General features: G+C 54.1%; 1 protein-coding gene across 6 annotated transcripts in view; it reads right to left on the bottom strand.

Annotated features, from left to right (window-relative positions):
- The window catches only part of BRWD3 (bromodomain and WD repeat domain containing 3), a 132,614-nt gene extending 115,095 nt beyond the window's left edge, over positions 1–17,519 (bottom strand). For 3 of the 6 annotated variants that reach the window (XM_063938407.1, XM_063938408.1, XM_063938409.1), the window contains exons 1-4: positions 17,225–17,519; positions 17,086–17,144; positions 15,460–15,489; positions 15,318–15,377 (exon numbers count right to left, since the gene is read on the bottom strand). In XM_063938407.1, coding sequence (XP_063794477.1) covers positions 15,318–15,377; positions 15,460–15,489; positions 17,086–17,144; positions 17,225–17,234 — 159 coding nt within the window. In that variant the 5' untranslated portion in view covers positions 17,235–17,519. The remainder of the gene's footprint in view (positions 1–15,317; positions 15,378–15,459; positions 15,490–17,085; positions 17,145–17,224) is intronic. The other 3 variants (XM_063938404.1, XM_063938405.1, XM_063938406.1) reach the window with 2 other exon arrangements.
- Positions 17,520–18,275: the final 756 nt, after the last annotated feature.

The raw sequence follows: 18,275 nt of genomic DNA, 5'->3' as shown, positions 1-18,275 counted from the left end.
GAATGGCTTCCAATACCGTCGCCCTGTCTGAGGGAGACGTTGGCAAAGCAGATTTTAGGAACCGGCGAGGGGGAGACTTCTCGAATTCCAACCTGTAACCCTGAGATACTACCTGCAGGATCCAGGGGTCCACCTGCGAGTGAGCCCACTGTGCGCTGAAATTCTTGAGGCGACCCCCCACCGCCCCTGAGTCCGCTTGTAAGGTCCCAGCGTCATGCTGAGGCCTTTGCAGAAGCCGGGGAGGACTTCTGCTCCTGGGAAGGGGCTGCTTGCTGCAGTCTCTTACCCTTTCCTTTGCCTCGGGGCAAATATGAATGTCCTTTTGCTCGCTTGTTCTTATATGAACGAAAGGACTGCGGCTGAAAAGACTGTGTCTTTTTCTGCTGGGAGGGGACTTGAGGTAAAAAGGTGGACTTCCCGGCTGTTGCCGTGGCTACCAAATCCGATAGACCGACCCCAAATAATTCCTCCCCTTTATACGGCAATACTTCCATATGCCGTTTGGAATCCGCATCGCCTGACCACTGTCGTGTCCATAGACTTCTTCTGGCAGATATGGACATCGCACTTACTCTTGATGCCAGAGTGCAGATATCCCTCTGTGCATCTCGTCCAGGGTATCAATATTTTCAGTCAGGGAATCCGACCAAGCCACCCCAGCACTGCACATCCAGGCTGAGGCGATTGCTGGTCGCAGTATAACACCAGTATGTGTGTATATACTTTTTAGAGTATTTTCCAGCCTCCTATCAGCTGGATCCTTGAGGGCGGCCGTATCAGGAGACGGTAACGCCACTTGTTTGGATAAACGTGTGAGCGCCTTGTCCACCCTAGGGGGTGTTTCCCAGCGCGCCCTAACCTCTGGCGGGAAAGGGTATAACGCCAATAACTTCTTTGAAATTAGCAGTTTTTTATCAGGGGTAACCCACGCTTCATCACACACGTCATTCAATTCCTCTGATTCAGGAAAAACTACAGGTAGTTTTTTCAGACCCCACATAATACCCCTTTTTGTGGTACTTGCAGTATCAGAGATATGCAAAGCCTCCTTCATTGCCGTGATCATATAACGTGTGGCCCTTCTGGAAAATACGTTCGTTTCTTCACCGTCGACACTAGATTCGGTGTCCGTGTCTGGGTCTGTGTCGACCGACTGAGGCAAAGGGCGTTTTACAGCCCCTGACGGTGTTTGAGACGCCTGTACAGGTACTAACTGGTTTGCCGGTCGTCTCATGTCGTCAACCGACTTTTGCAGCGTGCTGACATTATCACGTAATTCCATAAACAAAGCCATCCATTCCGGTGTCGACTCCCTAGGGGGTGACATCACCATTACCGGCAATTGCTCCGCCTCCACACCAATATCGTCCTCATACATGTCGACACACACGTACCGACACACAGCAGACACAGGGAATGCTCTGATAGAAGACAGGACCCCACTAGCCCTTTGGGGAGACAGAGGGAGAGTTTGCCAGCACACACCAAAGCGCTATAATTATATAGGAACAACCTTATATAAGTGTTGTTTCCTTATAGCTGCTTAAATATATATAATATCGCCAAAAAATGCCCCCCCTCTCTGTTTTTTACCCTGTTTCTGTAGTGCAGTGCAGGGGAGAGCCTGGGAGCCTTCCTAGCAGCGGAGCGGTGTAGGAAAATGGCGCTGTGTGCTGAGGAGATAGGCCCCGCCCCCTATTCCGGCGGGCTCTTCTCCCGGTTTTTCTGAGACCTGGCAGGGGTGAAATACATCCATATAACTCATGGACTATATGTGATGTATTCTTTTTAGCCAGAAAGGTATTAACATTGCTGCCCAGGGCGCCCCCCCCCAGCGCCCTGCACCCTCAGTGACCGCCGGTGTGAAGTGTGCCTGAGCGCAATGGCGCACAGCTGCAGTGCTGTGCGCTACCTCATGAAGACTGAAAAGCCTTCAGCCGCCGGTTTCTGGACCTCTTCTTACTTCGGCATCTGCAAGGGGGTCGGCGGCACGGCTCCGGTGACCCATCCAGGCTGTACCTGTGATCGTCCCTCTGGAGCTAGTGTCCAGTAGCCTAAGAAGCAAATCCATCCTGCACGCAGGTGAGTTCACTTCTTCTCCCCTAGGTCCCTCGTTGCAGTGAGCCTGTTGCCAGCAGGACTCACTGAAAATAATAAAACTATCAAAACTTTTACTCTAAGCAGCTCTTTATGAGAGCCACCTAGATTGCACCCTGCTCGGACGGGCACAAAAACCTAACTGAGGCTTGGAGGAGGGTCATAGGGGGAGGAGCCAGTACACACCACCTAGTGGTCAAACTTTTAAATTTTGTGCCCTGTCTCCTGCGGAGCCGCTATTCCCCATGGTCCTGACGGAGTCCCCAGCATCCACTAGGACGTCAGAGAAAGGTAGATAGAGATTTAGTGCTGTATTACCCATACTCAGTAGAGTGGGATACTCGCTTCCAGGACTGATCAATACGTTAGCGAACGCTGAGTGTATCTAGACGCTACTAGTGTACACTGCCGCTCCATGAACCTATATTGAACACAGGCGCTCAGTGAACACAGATGCACCAGTCACACAGCCACCTATGCTGCGACTGGGTCCTGTACAGCGTCTGAGACGGAAGCGGGAAACAGTTCATGGAGGGAGACTCGGAGGAAACTGGTCATGAACCGGGGGGAGGGGCGACCAGGAGAGCGTCTGACTCCCCACTGCTGACATCAACCCTAGGGATCGCGGCATCATACTATTCCTGGAGCCTCTGATCCCTAAGGCCTAGCGCTGGAGCACCCGGGGTGGCAGCCGCGTCAGCGACTGTTTGGTAGTCTCCTCCCAAAACAATGCGGCTGTGTCCGCGTTCCCCTTCTAAGCGGAACCGATGCCTTACCTTCTCCCCGTGCTCCGGCCACAGCCTGGTAACGTCTGCTGGACTTGCTAGTATATCCGACACAGACGCCCGCCGAGACAGCACTGTACTCGTGAATAAGCACTGTCGCGATCCGGCGGAGAGTTGTTGGAGCGACTCTTTCTAAGGTACGTATAAGGCGCTTTTTAGAAAGATCACTCAAAAAAAAAATAGTAAGACTATAAAAGTAAAATAAGAATGCTTAATGCTGCTAAAAACAGCAGCCCTCTGACCATGGTCCGGCTCCTGCCGCACAGAACAAAAAACTGATTTGCCTGAGCCAGGGGGCGGGGATATATGGACGGCCCGTTGCATGCTGGGAGGTGCAAATCCGCTGTCGCTTCATCATATCCCATTGTTATCCTGTGGATAACATGTGGACCCTGCCGGAGAAATAATCAATGCCACTACTGAATATACGTTAGAGGAAGTCAGAGATATTCTTGCCAGGTTATGCCAGAGGCCACAAGTCCGTGACCAACACGGAGACCTATAGCTCAGCACTGACAGCAAACAAATAAAACTACCTTCTCTAGGTGAGACCATCCTCAACCCTATCCCCACACAGAATGACCATCGCACAATCTCCTGCCCCAGACTGGGAGCCTCACATGCCAGCTCATTCTACTCGCTCGTAAACTTGCCAACATTATGAAAAAGCATCAAAAGTTCATTCTGGCTGTGCCGACTGAACTAGAGCGAGAATTCCATTTCCACAAAACGCTATATAAACGCACCCAGACCGACACAGATGAGCAGGAGGATCCACTCCCAAGGACCCCAATGCTATAAAGTACATTCCACAGTACGTGCCCCACATTTGATTATTTTAGAGGGATCATCTCTGCCTCAGCAGCCGCCATAGCAGCGATTCCAGAATGGCACAATGACAAAGTACAGGCCGATATCATTACCAAACACTGACATCACACAGTACAATACCGGCCAACAAACGGAATCCGCTTCCTCCCATATTAGTCTGCTGGGATCAGGTCGGAGGCATCTCCAGCCCCCAAGCTCAGGCCCTGACCATCCTACAGGAGATAGCAACCTGACTGATTTCATTAGCAAGCAGAAATTTTTAAATTTAACTGGATTTGTGAGCATGCTCCAAGAGTTATATCCTAAACCCCTTTCAGACCATAGCTAGGGTTTTCCCCAGGTTACTGACCACGAGTTGTACCTGGGTCTTCGCTCCTACAGCCCCTTTCACGCTGCACCTTGGTTATTCCCAGGGCAAACCCTTCCAAAATAAACCCATGCCTGCCCTGCCCGTCACTGTAGACATTGCCTTAAGATGGGCCTTCAGATACACAGCCAATCAGCAGCTTTGAAATGTAACATTAACCCGGGTCAGCCCCGGCAATAAACCTGGAAGCAACCAAGGTCCCGGGTCAGCCCCGGCAATTTGGACCTGAGTAGACCCTTTCACACAGCACGGGAACTGATAATATCCCATGTTTTTCGCTCAGTGTGAAAGGTGTAATAGAGACTCTTTCCATTCATATCACCCCATATGTAGCCACAAGATCAAGCTAGAGGTGTTTAGAGATCCCCTCAGGATGGAGGTCCAGGCACCCAGAACTTGAGCAAGCTGTGTGACAGCAAATTTAGTGTCCTCAGACTCCACCTCCTTATATAGGATCCATCGCAGGCGGCCCTACTAACTCAACTTCTTCTGTCCAACCACCAGGTAAGAAACTCAAGTTCCTTCTCCTACCAAAACCTAGCCCCTTATCCCATCCACTCCCGCTACCGTAGCATATGCCTCCACCTCCTCAACATTTCTCTTTGAAAATAATTTATTGGGACTTTGGGCCTCATTCAGCTTGGATCGCTATGGATAGCGCAGATTCTGGGCAGCCCCAAACGCAAATCAGAGGCTTCAATGTGCGACCTGAAAGTAAATTCCCATTCCCAATACCATTCAGACTTAAGCCATGTGACCCCACTACTTCCCACCTCTCACTCCAAGACTTCTCCCACGCTAACACTAATCTATGGAACCCTCTCCTGAACCCCCAATCCTTCAGACCTTGCATCATTAGGTTTTATTTAGCATCTACTAATACGTATAGACTTCTGCTATGTCACTGCTCTGCGGAACTAGGTGGAGCTTTATAAGCAATATGTTCCAGACGCCGTTTGTTTGATCATACTGTAATCTCAGTCTTACTGCAATGCTTTTGTACTAACTACATTCAGATGCCTGTTGCTCTCCAATAATAAAACTACCCATACATTAAGATAATGAGACATTTGACATAGTAATTGCACTTCCTGTAGACGAGCATCAGTACGTTATTCTGCGACCAGGCCGACTGCAGGTGCATTCAATGTGACAGGAAGTCTCGTGTGCGTGGGAAAACCTCTCCCTGCATCACAGCTTTAACTCAAACAATAACCCTGATAAGTTCCTGACACCTGTACATACACACAAAAGGTTACCGGCAGCGAACGCACAGAAATGAACTTGTACTTTAGTTGTATTGGTCCTTTAAACCGATATCCCAAGCAGCTTTTTCTGGTACAACCCAAAAGTCAGCAACAGTCCAGGTCCCAAACCATTAGGCTCTCAAGTCCATTGTCCATGGGATGAACCAAGCTTCTTTTACTGGAATGTAATCCAATGGCTCCACCGTTGCAGACAGCACCTGCAGACCATAGGCCGTTAGCCTTAGGTTCTGTGACCTCTGGGAGTATCACCCAGTTGATGAAGGAGTGGGTCCGGCTGAGTGGCCGCACTGAGAAGACCATTGATATTATCTGCCACAACTTGACTGGCTTGAGGACAACGCTTATATTAATGGATGTATAAGCTCTTGACGTAGGACCATCATCAGCCATTTAAGAGGTCCTCAAAAATCTCATTTTATCTGGATGTTGTTTCATTTGTGCAATGCAGCGTCATGGAAGAGGGCGACAGCAACAGTGAGTACAGACTGCCCTCATTATATCCTCAACACCAGACTGATATAATAATATAATACTGATAACCACCATAAACGGGTCACATACTTGCTCCAAAATTGAAAATTTCCGAGTGGGACTGTTCCTGTGAGGTCGTCAGATTCTTATTACCAGCCTAGAACAGACTAATGCAGGAACAGACTGCTGGGAAGAGCGAATCAATGGAAGTCAATGCAGAGAAGAAGAATACATGGTGTACCTACACCTTATACACACACAGAACAAGAAGCAGGAACCAGGAGAAATGTCATAAGCCAGGGCAGGTTTGGATCAGATAGAAACATTACATGATGCACGGGGCACCTGGCCCAGCCTGATACACAATATATATCTGCACCGAGCATGGAACACTGTAAAGAACACAATCACACCCAGCAAGAGTCATCCAGGCCGCACGGAAGATCATAAAATAAAAGCAGCGTAATCCCTATAATAGAAAGGTTTATAAAGAATGACATGATGGAGAACGTCCTCTTCTGTACCATCATTTAGTTACATTACTCTAAGACATAATACAATATGCCAGTACAAAGACTGCGGCACAAGGGGGCAGCAATCCGGCATCAGTTACAGTAGAATGGGGCAGACAGCACAGGGGGTCAGCATTGTGGCATCAGTTACAGTAGAATGGGGCAGACAGCACAGGGGGTCAGCACTGTGGCATCAGTTACAATAGAAGGGGGCAGACAGCACAGGGGGTCAGCATTGTGGCATCAGTTACAGTAGAAGGGGGCAGACAGCACAGGGGGGGCAGCAATCCGGCATCAGTTACAGTAGAAGGGGGCAGACAGCACAGGGGGTCAGCACTGTGGCATCAGTTACAGTAGAAGGGGGCAGACAGCACAGGGGGTCAGCATTGTGGCATCAGTTACAGTAGAAGGGGGCAGACAGCACAGGGGGTCAGCATTGTGGCATCAGTTACAGTAGAAGGGGGCAGACAGCACAGGGGGTCAGCATTGTGGCATCAGTTACAGTAGAAGGGGGCAGACAGCACAGGGGGCCAGCATTGTGGCATCAGTTACAGTAGAAGGGGGCAGACAGCACAGGGGGCCAGCATTGTGGCATCAGTTACAGTAGAATGGGGCAGACAGCACAGGGGGCCAGCATTGTGGCATCAGTTACAGTAGAAGGGGGCAGACAGCACAGGGGGGTCAGCATTGTGGCATCAGTTACAGAAGGGGGCAGACAGCACAGGGGGTCAGCATTGTGGCATCAGTTACAGTAGAAGGGGGCAGACAGCACAGGGGGGCAGCACTGTGGCATCAGTTACAGTAGAAGGGGGCAGACAGCACAGGGGGTCAGCATTGTGGCATCAGTTACAGTAGAAGGGGGCAGACAGCACAGGGGGTCAGCATTGTGGCATCAGTTACAGTAGAAGGGGGCAGACAGCACAGGGGGTCAGCATTGTGGCATCAGTTACAGTAGAAGGGGGCAGACAGCACAGGGGGCCAGCATTGTGGCATCAGTTACAGTAGAAGGGGGCAGACAGCACAGGGGGCCAGCATTGTGGCATCAGTTACAGTAGAATGGGGCAGACAGCACAGGGGGCCAGCATTGTGGCATCAGTTACAGTAGAAGGGGGCAGACAGCACAGGGGGGTCAGCATTGTGGCATCAGTTACAGAAGGGGGCAGACAGCACAGGGGGTCAGCATTGTGGCATCAGTTACAGTAGAAGGGGGCAGACAGCACAGGGGGTCAGCATTGTGGCATCAGTTACAGTAGAAGGGGGCAGACAGCACAGGGGGCCAGCATTGTGGCATCAGTTACAGTAGAAGGGGGCAGACAGCACAGGGGGCCAGCATTGTGGCATCAGTTACAGTAGAAGGGGGCAGACAGCACAGGGGGGTCAGCATTGTGGCATCAGTTACAGTAGAAGGGGGCAGACAGCACAGGGGTCAGCATTGTGGCATCAGTTACAGTAGAATGGGGCAGACAGCACAGGGGGTCAGCACTGTGGCATCAGTTACAATAGAAGGGGGCAGACAGCACAGGGGGTCAGCATTGTGGCATCAGTTACAGTAGAAGGGGGCAGACAGCACAGGGGGTCAGCACTGTGGCACCAGTTACAGTAGAAGGGGGCAGACAGCACGGGGGTCAGCACTGTGGCATCCGTTACAGTAGAATGGGGCAGACAGCACAGGGGGGTCAGCATTGTGGCATCAGTTACAGTAGAATGGGGTAGACAGCACAGGGGGGTCAGCATTCTGGCATCAGTTACAGTAGAAGGGGGCAGACAGCACAGGGGGTCAGCATTGTGGCATCAGTTACAGTAGAATGGGGTAGACAGCACAGGGGGTCAGCATTGTGGCATCAGTTACAGTAGAATGGGGTAGACAGCACAGGGGGGTCAGCATTCTGGCATCAGTTACAGTAGAAGGGGGCAGACAGCACAGGGGGGTCAGCATTGTGGCATCCGTTACAGTAGAATGGGGCAGACAGCACAGGGGTCAGCATTGTGGCATCAGACAGCACAGGGGGGTCAGCATTCTGGCATCAGTTACAGTAGAATGGGGTAGACAGCACAGGGGTCAGCATTGTGGCATCAGACAGCACAGGGGGGTCAGCATTCTGGCATCAGTTACAGTAGAAGGGGGCAGACAGCACAGGGGGGTCAGCACTGTGGCATCAGTTACAGTAGAAGGGGGCAGACAGCACAGGGGGGTCAGCACTGTGGCATCAGTTACAGTAGAAGGGGGCAGACAGCACAGGGGGGTCAGCATTGTGGCATCAGTTACAGTAGAAGGGGGCAGACAGCACAGGGGGGTCAGCACTGTGGCATCAGTTACAGTAGAAGGGGGCAGACAGCACAGGGGGGTCAGCACTGTGGCATCAGTTACAGTAGAAGGGGGCAGACAGCACAGGGGGGTCAGCATTGTGGCATCAGTTACAGTAGAAGGGGGCAGACAGCACAGGGGGTCAGCATTGTGGCATCAGTTACAGTATAATGGGGCAGACAGCACAGGGGGTCAGCACTGTGGCATCAGTTACAGTAGAAGGGGGCAGACAGCACAGGGGGTCAGCACTGTGGCATCAGTTACAGTATAATGGGGCAGACAGCACAGGGGGTCAGCACTGTGGCATCAGTTACAGTAGAAGGGGGCAGACAGCACAGGGGGTCAGCACTGTGGCATCAGTTACAGTAGAATGGGGCAGACAGCACAGGGGGTCAGCACTGTGGCATCAGTTACAGTAGAAGGGGGCAGACAGCACAGGGGGTCAACATTGTGGCATCAGTACAGTAGAATGGGGCAGACAGCACAGGGGGTCAGCATTGTGGCATCAGTTACAGTAGAAGGGGGCAGACAGCACAGGGGGTCAGCATTGTGGCATCAGTTACAGTAGAAGGGGGCAGACAGCACAGGGGGTCAGCACTGTGGCATCAGTTACAGTATAATGGGGCAGACAGCACAGGGGGTCAGCATTGTGGCATCAGTTACAGAAGGGGGCAGACAGCACAGGGGGGTCAGCATTGTGGCATCAGTTACAGTAGAAGGGGGCAGACAGCACAGGGGGTCAGCATTGTGGCATCCGTTACAGTAGAATGGGGCAGACAGCACAGGGGTCAGCATTGTGGCATCAGACAGCACAGGGGGTCAGCATTGTGGCATCAGTTACAGTAGAAGGGGGCAGACAGCACAGGGGGGTCAGCATTGTGGCATCAGTTACAGTAGAAGGGGGCAGACAGCACAGGGGGTCAGCACTGTGGCATCAGTTACAGTAGAAGGGGGCAGACAGCACAGGGGGGTCAGCATTGTGGCATCAGTTACAGTAGAAGGGGGCAGACAGCACAGGGGGTCAGCACTGTGGCATCAGTTACAGTAGAAGGGGGCAGACAGCACAGGGGGTCAGCACTGTGGCATCAGTTACAGTAGAAGGGGGCAGACAGCACAGGGGTCAGCATTGTGGCATCAGTTACAGTATAATGGGGCAGACAGCACAGGGGGTCAGCATTGTGGCATCAGTTACAGTAGAAGGGGGCAGACAGCACAGGGGGGTCAGCATTGTGGCATCAGTTACAGTAGAAGGGGGCAGACAGCACAGGGGGTCAGCATTGTGGCATCAGTTACAGTAGAAGGGGGCAGACAGCACAGGGGGTCAGCATTGTGGCATCAGTTACAGTAGAAGGGGGCAGACAGCACAGGGGGTCAACATTGTGGCATCAGTACAGTAGAATGGGGCAGACAGCACAGGGGGTCAGCATTGTGGCATCAGTTACAGTAGAAGGGGGCAGACAGCACAGGGGGTCAGCATTGTGGCATCAGTTACAGTAGAAGGGGGCAGACAGCACAGGGGGTCAGCACTGTGGCATCAGTTACAGTATAATGGGGCAGACAGCACAGGGGGTCAGCATTGTGGCATCAGTTACAGAAGGGGGCAGACAGCACAGGGGGGTCAGCATTGTGGCATCAGTTACAGTAGAAGGGGGCAGACAGCACAGGGGGTCAGCATTGTGGCATCCGTTACAGTAGAATGGGGCAGACAGCACAGGGGTCAGCATTGTGGCATCAGACAGCACAGGGGGTCAGCATTGTGGCATCAGTTACAGTAGAAGGGGGCAGACAGCACAGGGGGGTCAGCATTGTGGCATCAGTTACAGTAGAAGGGGGCAGACAGCACAGGGGGTCAGCACTGTGGCATCAGTTACAGTAGAAGGGGGCAGACAGCACAGGGGGGTCAGCATTGTGGCATCAGTTACAGTAGAAGGGGGCAGACAGCACAGGGGGTCAGCACTGTGGCATCAGTTACAGTAGAAGGGGGCAGACAGCACAGGGGGTCAGCACTGTGGCATCAGTTACAGTAGAAGGGGGCAGACAGCACAGGGGTCAGCATTGTGGCATCAGTTACAGTATAATGGGGCAGACAGCACAGGGGGTCAGCATTGTGGCATCAGTTACAGTAGAAGGGGGCAGACAGCACAGGGGGGTCAGCATTGTGGCATCAGTTACAGTAGAAGGGGGCAGACAGCACAGGGGGTCAGCATTGTGGCATCAGTTACAGTAGAAGGGGGCAGACAGCACAGGGGGTCAGCATTGTGGCATCAGTTACAGTAGAAGGGGGCAGACAGCACAGGGGGTCAGCATTGTGGCATCAGTTACAGTAGAAGGGGGCAGACAGCACAGGGGGTCAGCATTGTGGCATCAGTTACAGTAGAAGGGGGCAGACAGCACAGGGGGTCAGCATTGTGGCATCAGTTACAGTAGAAGGGGGCAGACAGCACAGGGGGTCAGCATTGTGGCATCAGTTACAGTAGAAGGGGGCAGACAGCACAGGGGGTCAGCATTGTGGCATCAGTTACAGTAGAAGGGGGCAGACAGCACAGGGGGTCAGCATTGTGGCATCAGTTACAGTAGAAGGGGGCAGACAGCACAGGGGGTCAGCATTGTGGCATCAGTTACAGTAGAAGGGGGCAGACAGCACAGGGGGTCAGCATTGTGGCATCAGTTACAGTAGAAGGGGGCAGACAGCACAGGGGGTCAGCATTGTGGCATCAGTTACAGTAGAAGGGGGCAGACAGCACAGGGGGTCAGCATTGTGGCATCAGTTACAGTAGAAGGGGGCAGACAGCACAGGGGGTCAGCATTGTGGCATCAGTTACAGTAGAAGGGGGCAGACAGCACAGGGGGTCAGCATTGTGGCATCAGTTACAGTAGAAGGGGGCAGACAGCACAGGGGGTCAGCATTGTGGCATCAGTTACAGTAGAAGGGGGCAGACAGCACAGGGGGTCAGCATTGTGGCATCAGTTACAGTAGAAGGGGGCAGACAGCACAGGGGGTCAGCATTGTGGCATCAGTTACAGTAGAAGGGGGCAGACAGCACAGGGGGTCAGCATTGTGGCATCAGTTACAGTAGAAGGGGGCAGACAGCACAGGGGGTCAGCATTGTGGCATCAGTTACAGTAGAAGGGGGCAGACAGCACAGGGGGTCAGCATTGTGGCATCAGTTACAGTAGAAGGGGGCAGACAGCACAGGGGGTCAGCATTGTGGCATCAGTTACAGTAGAAGGGGGCAGACAGCACAGGGGGTCAGCATTGTGGCATCAGTTACAGTAGAAGGGGGCAGACAGCACAGGGGGTCAGCATTGTGGCATCAGTTACAGTAGAAGGGGGCAGACAGCACAGGGGGTCAGCATTGTGGCATCAGTTACAGTAGAAGGGGGCAGACAGCACAGGGGGTCAGCATTGTGGCATCAGTTACAGTAGAAGGGGGCAGACAGCACAGGGGGTCAGCATTGTGGCATCAGTTACAGTAGAAGGGGGCAGACAGCACAGGGGGTCAGCATTGTGGCATCAGTTACAGTAGAAGGGGGCAGACAGCACAGGGGGTCAGCATTGTGGCATCAGTTACAGTAGAAGGGGGCAGACAGCACAGGGGGTCAGCATTGTGGCATCAGTTACAGTAGAAGGGGGCAGACAGCACAGGGGGTCAGCATTGTGGCATCAGTTACAGTAGAAGGGGGCAGACAGCACAGGGGGTCAGCATTGTGGCATCAGTTACAGTAGAAGGGGGCAGACAGCACAGGGGGTCAGCATTGTGGCATCAGTTACAGTAGAAGGGGGCAGACAGCACAGGGGGTCAGCATTGTGGCATCAGTTACAGTAGAAGGGGGCAGACAGCACAGGGGGTCAGCATTGTGGCATCAGTTACAGTAGAAGGGGGCAGACAGCACAGGGGGTCAGCATTGTGGCATCAGTTACAGTAGAAGGGGGCAGACAGCACAGGGGGTCAGCATTGTGGCATCAGTTACAGTAGAAGGGGGCAGACAGCACAGGGGGTCAGCATTGTGGCATCAGTTACAGTAGAAGGGGGCAGACAGCACAGGGGGTCAGCATTGTGGCATCAGTTACAGTAGAAGGGGGCAGACAGCACAGGGGGTCAGCATTGTGGCATCAGTTACAGTAGAAGGGGGCAGACAGCACAGGGGGTCAGCATTGTGGCATCAGTTACAGTAGAAGGGGGCAGACAGCACAGGGGGTCAGCATTGTGGCATCAGTTACAGTAGAAGGGGGCAGACAGCACAGGGGGTCAGCATTGTGGCATCAGTTACAGTAGAAGGGGGCAGACAGCACAGGGGGTCAGCATTGTGGCATCAGTTACAGTAGAAGGGGGCAGACAGCACAGGGGGTCAGCATTGTGGCATCAGTTACAGTAGAAGGGGGCAGACAGCACAGGGGGTCAGCATTGTGGCATCAGTTACAGTAGAAGGGGGCAGACAGCACAGGGGGTCAGCATTGTGGCATCAGTTACAGTAGAAGGGGGCAGACAGCACAGGGGGTCAGCATTGTGGCATCAGTTACAGTAGAAGGGGGCAGACAGCACAGGGGGTCAGCATTGTGGCATCAGTTACAGTAGAAGGGGGCAGACAGCACAGGGGGTCAGCATTGTGGCATCAGTTACAGTAGAAGGGGGCAGACAGCACAGGGGGTCAGCATTGTGGCATCAGTTACAGTAGAAGGGGGCAGACAGCACAGGGGGTCAGCATTGTGGCATCAGTTACAGTAGAAGGGGGCAGACAGCACAGGGGGTCAGCATTGTGGCATCAGTTACAGTAGAAGGGGGCAGACAGCACAGGGGGTCAGCATTGTGGCATCAGTTACAGTAGAAGGGGGCAGACAGCACAGGGGGTCAGCATTGTGGCATCAGTTACAGTAGAAGGGGGCAGACAGCACAGGGGGTCAGCATTGTGGCATCAGTTACAGTAGAAGGGGGCAGACAGCACAGGGGGTCAGCATTGTGGCATCAGTTACAGTAGAAGGGGGCAGACAGCACTGGGGTCAGCACTGTGGCATCCGTTACAGTAGAATGGGGCAGACAGCACAGGGGGTCAGCATTGTGGCATCAGTTACAGAAGGGGGCAGACAGCACAGGGGTCAGCATTGTGGCATCAGTTACAGTAGAAGGGTGCAGACAGCACAGGGGGGTCAGCATTGTGGCATCAGTTACAGTAGAAGGGGGCAGACAGCACAGGGGGTCAGCATTGTGGCATCAGTTACAGTAGAAGGGGGCAGACAGCACAGGGGGGTCAGCATTGTGGCATCAGTTACAGTAGAAGGGGGCAGACAGCACAGGGGGGTCAGCACTGTGGCATCAGTTACAGTAGAAGGGGGCAGACAGCACAGGGGGGTCAGCACTGTGGCATCAGTTACAGTAGAAGGGGGCAGACAGCACAGGGGGCCAGCATTGTGGCATCAGTTACAGTAGAATGGGGCAGACAGCACAGGGGGTCAGCATTGTGGCATCAGTTACAGTAGAAGGGGGCAGACAGCACAGGGGGTCAGCATTGTGGCATCAGTTACAGTAGAAGGGGGCAGACAGCACAGGGGGTCAGCATTGTGGAATCAGTTACAGTAAAAGGGGGCAGACAGCACAGGGGTCAGCACTGTGGCATCCGTTACAGTAGAATGGGGCAGACAGCACAGGGGGTCAGCATTGTGGCATCAGTTACAGTAGAAGGGGGCAGACAGCACAGGGGGTCAGTACTGTGGCATCCGTTACAGTAGAAGGGGGCAGACAGCACTGGGGTCAGCACTGTGGCATCCGTTACAGTAGAATGGGGCAGACAGCACAGGGGGTCAGCATTGTGGCATCAGTTACAGAAGGGGGCAGACAGCACAGGGGGTCAGTATTGTGGCATCAGTTACAGTAGAAGGGGGCAGACAGCACAGGGGGTCAGCATTGTGGCATCAGTTACAGTAGAAGGGGGCAGACAGCACAGGGGGTCAGTACTGTGGCATCAGTTACAGTAGAAGGGGGCAGACAGCACAGGGGGGTCAGCACTGTGGCATCCGTTACAGTAGAATGGGGCAGACAGCACAGGGGGTCAGCATTGTGGCATCAGTTACAGAAGGGGGCAGACAGCACAGGGGGTCAGCATTGTGGCATCAGTTACAGTAGAAGGGGGCAGACAGCACAGGGGGTCAGCATTGTGGCATCAGTTACAGTAGAAGGGGGCAGACAGCACAGGGGGTCAGTACTGTGGCATCAGTTACAGTAGAAGGGGGCAGACAGCACTGGGGTCAGCACTGTGGCATCCGTTACAGTAGAATGGGGCAGACAGCACAGGGGGTCAGCATTGTGGCATCAGTTACAGTAGAAGGGGGCAGACAGCACAGGGGGTCAGCATTGTGGCATCAGTTACAGTAGAAGGGGGCAGACAGCACAGGGGTCAGCATTGTGGCATCAGTTACAGTAGAAGGGGGCAGACAGCACAGGGGGTCAGCATTGTGGCATCAGTTACAATAGAATTTTGGAGTTTACAGAACAAGAAGAGAAATCTTCAGCCTACAGTAGTTCTAGGCAAGAAGCAAGGACCAATCCCAGCTTGAGTTACGCTCCTCCACTGCCAACAGCACTGTACAAGCCACTTTCCACGATTGGCTCTGGCAGTGTGACATCACTCATGTAGGCAAGTAGTGGCTGAAACTCAAAACTCTGACCCCCAATCGTAGTCGCTCACCAGATCCAGATATGTCCTGCGGTGCCGTCTCCCCTGCCAGTCCAGTCGCTCTGGGATGAGCTGCAGACAAAGAGGGGGGCCGTTAGAGTAAGCACAGGAACACCCCAAGACCCAATGCCCCAATAACAGTGCATATTGTTACCTCATGCTCCTCCAGCTCCTCTGCTAGCACCTGAAATATACACACACCAGTTATAGGGGGCAGCATAGCAGACAGGGATGTGACATGAGATATCCCCAGGGCAATGATCTGCATAGCAGGTTTGTAAGGACCCCAGAAGGTTGTGTGTAGGGGGGACAGGGCACCTGTACGGATATAGGAACCACGGGAGGACAGGGCACCTGTACGGATATAGGAACCACGGGAGGACAGGGCACCTGTACGGATATAGGAACCACGGGAGGACAGGGCACCTGTACGGATATAGGAACCACGGGAGGACAGAGCACCTGTACGGATATAGGAACCACGGGAGGACAGGGCACCTGTACGGATATAGGAACCACGGGAGGACAGGGCACCTGTACGGATATAGGAACCACGGGAGGACAGGGCACCTGTACGGATATAGGAACCACGGGAGGACAAGGCACCTGTACGGATATAGGAACCACGGGAGGACAAGGCACCTGTACGGATATAGGAACCACGGGAGGACAAGGCACCTGTACGGATATAGGAACCACGGGAGGACAAGGCACCTGTACGGATATAGGAACCACGGGAGGACAGGGCACCTGTACGGACATAGGGACCACGGGAGGACGCATGGGGGAAGAAAAGGGCACCTGCACGGAGATAGGGACCCCAGGAGGAAGGGCACCTGTACACAGATATGGACCTCAGAAGGACCCGCCGGGTGGGGGGGAGGGCACCTGCACAGAGATAGGGACCCCAGGCGCACGCGTGGCGGGAGGGCAGGGCAGTTGTATGGCGATAGGGACCCCAGGGGGATGTGTGGAGGACCCTAGGGGAATGTTGGTACCCCGTCATGGGCATGTCAGGTGAGAGGTACGCAGGGGCGATAGGGACACCTGTGGGGGGTTGGGGGGAAAGAGGGGTATGTGTGGGGGTAGAGGGGTATGTGAGGGATAGGGAGATGTGAGGACCCCTGTGAGGGGTAAGAGGGGTATGTGTGGGAGTACAGGGGTAAGAGGGGTATGTATGGGGGTACAGGGGCATGTGAGGGATGGGAAGATGCAAGGACCCCTGTGAGGGGTATGTATGGGGGTACAGGAGTAAGTGGGGTATGTATGGCGGTAATTGGGGTATGTTGGGGGTACAGAGGTATGTGAAGGATGGGGAGACGTGAGGACCCCTGTGAGGGGTAAGAGGGGTATGTACAGGGGTAAGAGGGGTATGCATGGTGGTAAGAAGGGTATCTATGGGGTAAAGTGGGGTATGTATGGGGGTACAGGGGTATGTGAGGGATGGGGAGATGTGAGGACCCCTGTGAGGGGTATGTACAGGGGTAAGAGGGGTATGTATGGGGGAAAGTGGGGTATGTATGGGGGTACAGGGGTATGTGAGGGATGGGGAGATGTGAGGACCCCTGTGAGGGGTATGTACAGGGGTAAGAGGGGTATGTATGGGGGAAAGTGGGGTATGTATGGGGGAAAGTGGGGTATGTGAGGGATGGGGAGATGTGAGGACCCCTGTGAGGGGTAAGAGGGGTATGTACAGGAGTAAGAGGGGTATGTACAGGAGTAAGAAGGGTAAGTGGGGTATGTTGGGGTCACCCTCCCCCCGGCGTCAGAGGCCGCTCACCTGCGCGGATCTCCGGCACGGCCCGGACTGCAGGTAGCGGGCGATGAGGAAGTAGAGCTCTGCGGGGAGACAGAGGGGACAGGCGGTTAGTGGGCACCGCGGGCAGCGGACGCTCTCTCCCCCCCCCCCCGGTACATACCGGTTTCCATGGCGCCTGCTCCGTGTCCCGGCTGCGCGGGCGCTTATGACGCCGGAGAGCCCATAGAGGCGGCTTCCTCCCGGCCCGGAGCTAGCGCATCTTTCCCCCGGTGCTGGAGCCCCCTCCGGCCTGAGCACAGACAAGGGAAGCGCAGAGGACGTGCAGTGCACTCCTCCGGCCGCGGGCGGCGCTGCGGGCACTCCGCCACACACTCTATGGTACAAGGCGATGCTCTGCCCACCACCCAGCGCAAGGAGACAATGGCAGGAGGCGCACGTGACCGCGGCTCTATGGTGCCGGAGCGGAAGTCGGGGAGGAGGTGAGGTGCGGCACCGGAAGCAACTGTGTGTGGGGGCTGTATATCTGTGTAACACAGGGGGGAGGTGTGTATGGTCACAGTCACACACAGGGCCCTCCCCACTCCCCAGGGTACCGCCCTCTGACCTGAGCAGCCCTCAGCTGTACTGCTACAGCCGTGTCTCACGGCTGATGGGGTACTACAAGGCCCAGCATGCCCTGGAGCCGCTCACTGTACAGTTACAGCCGTGTCACACTGTAGTGGGGTACTGCAAATCCCAGCATGCCTTGGCAGACCCTCACTATACAGCTACAGCTGTTGTCATACAGCTGATGGGGTACTACAAGTCCCAGCATGCCCTGGCAGTCCCTCACTATACAGCTAAAGCATATATTTTGTCCTGGTTCCAGGACAGTTGCTGTGTGTACCAGGGGCATGGGGCATTGCAGGGGTGCTTCTAGTCTAGTGGAAGGGTGCACACCGTCCAGCTGTAACGGGTGCAGTGTCTCCAGACTCCTATATATTTGTATAACGGCGCTGCAGGGACACCTTTTCCCGTGGCCATGCCCCCTTTCCTCATCTGTACCGGGTGCAGTGTCTCCAGACTCCTATAGATTTGTATAACAGCGCTGCGGGGACACCTTTTCCCGTGGCCATGCCCCCTTTCCTCATCTGTAGCGGGTGTAGTGTCTGCAGACTCCAATAGATCTGTATAACAGCGCTGCAGGGACACCTTTTCCCGTGGCCATGCCC

This window comes from Pseudophryne corroboree, chromosome 8 (assembly GCF_028390025.1).
Source record: "Pseudophryne corroboree isolate aPseCor3 chromosome 8, aPseCor3.hap2, whole genome shotgun sequence".
Classification (NCBI taxonomy): domain Eukaryota; kingdom Metazoa; phylum Chordata; class Amphibia; order Anura; family Myobatrachidae; genus Pseudophryne; species Pseudophryne corroboree.
This window is presented reverse-complemented; position numbering and strand designations above follow the sequence as displayed.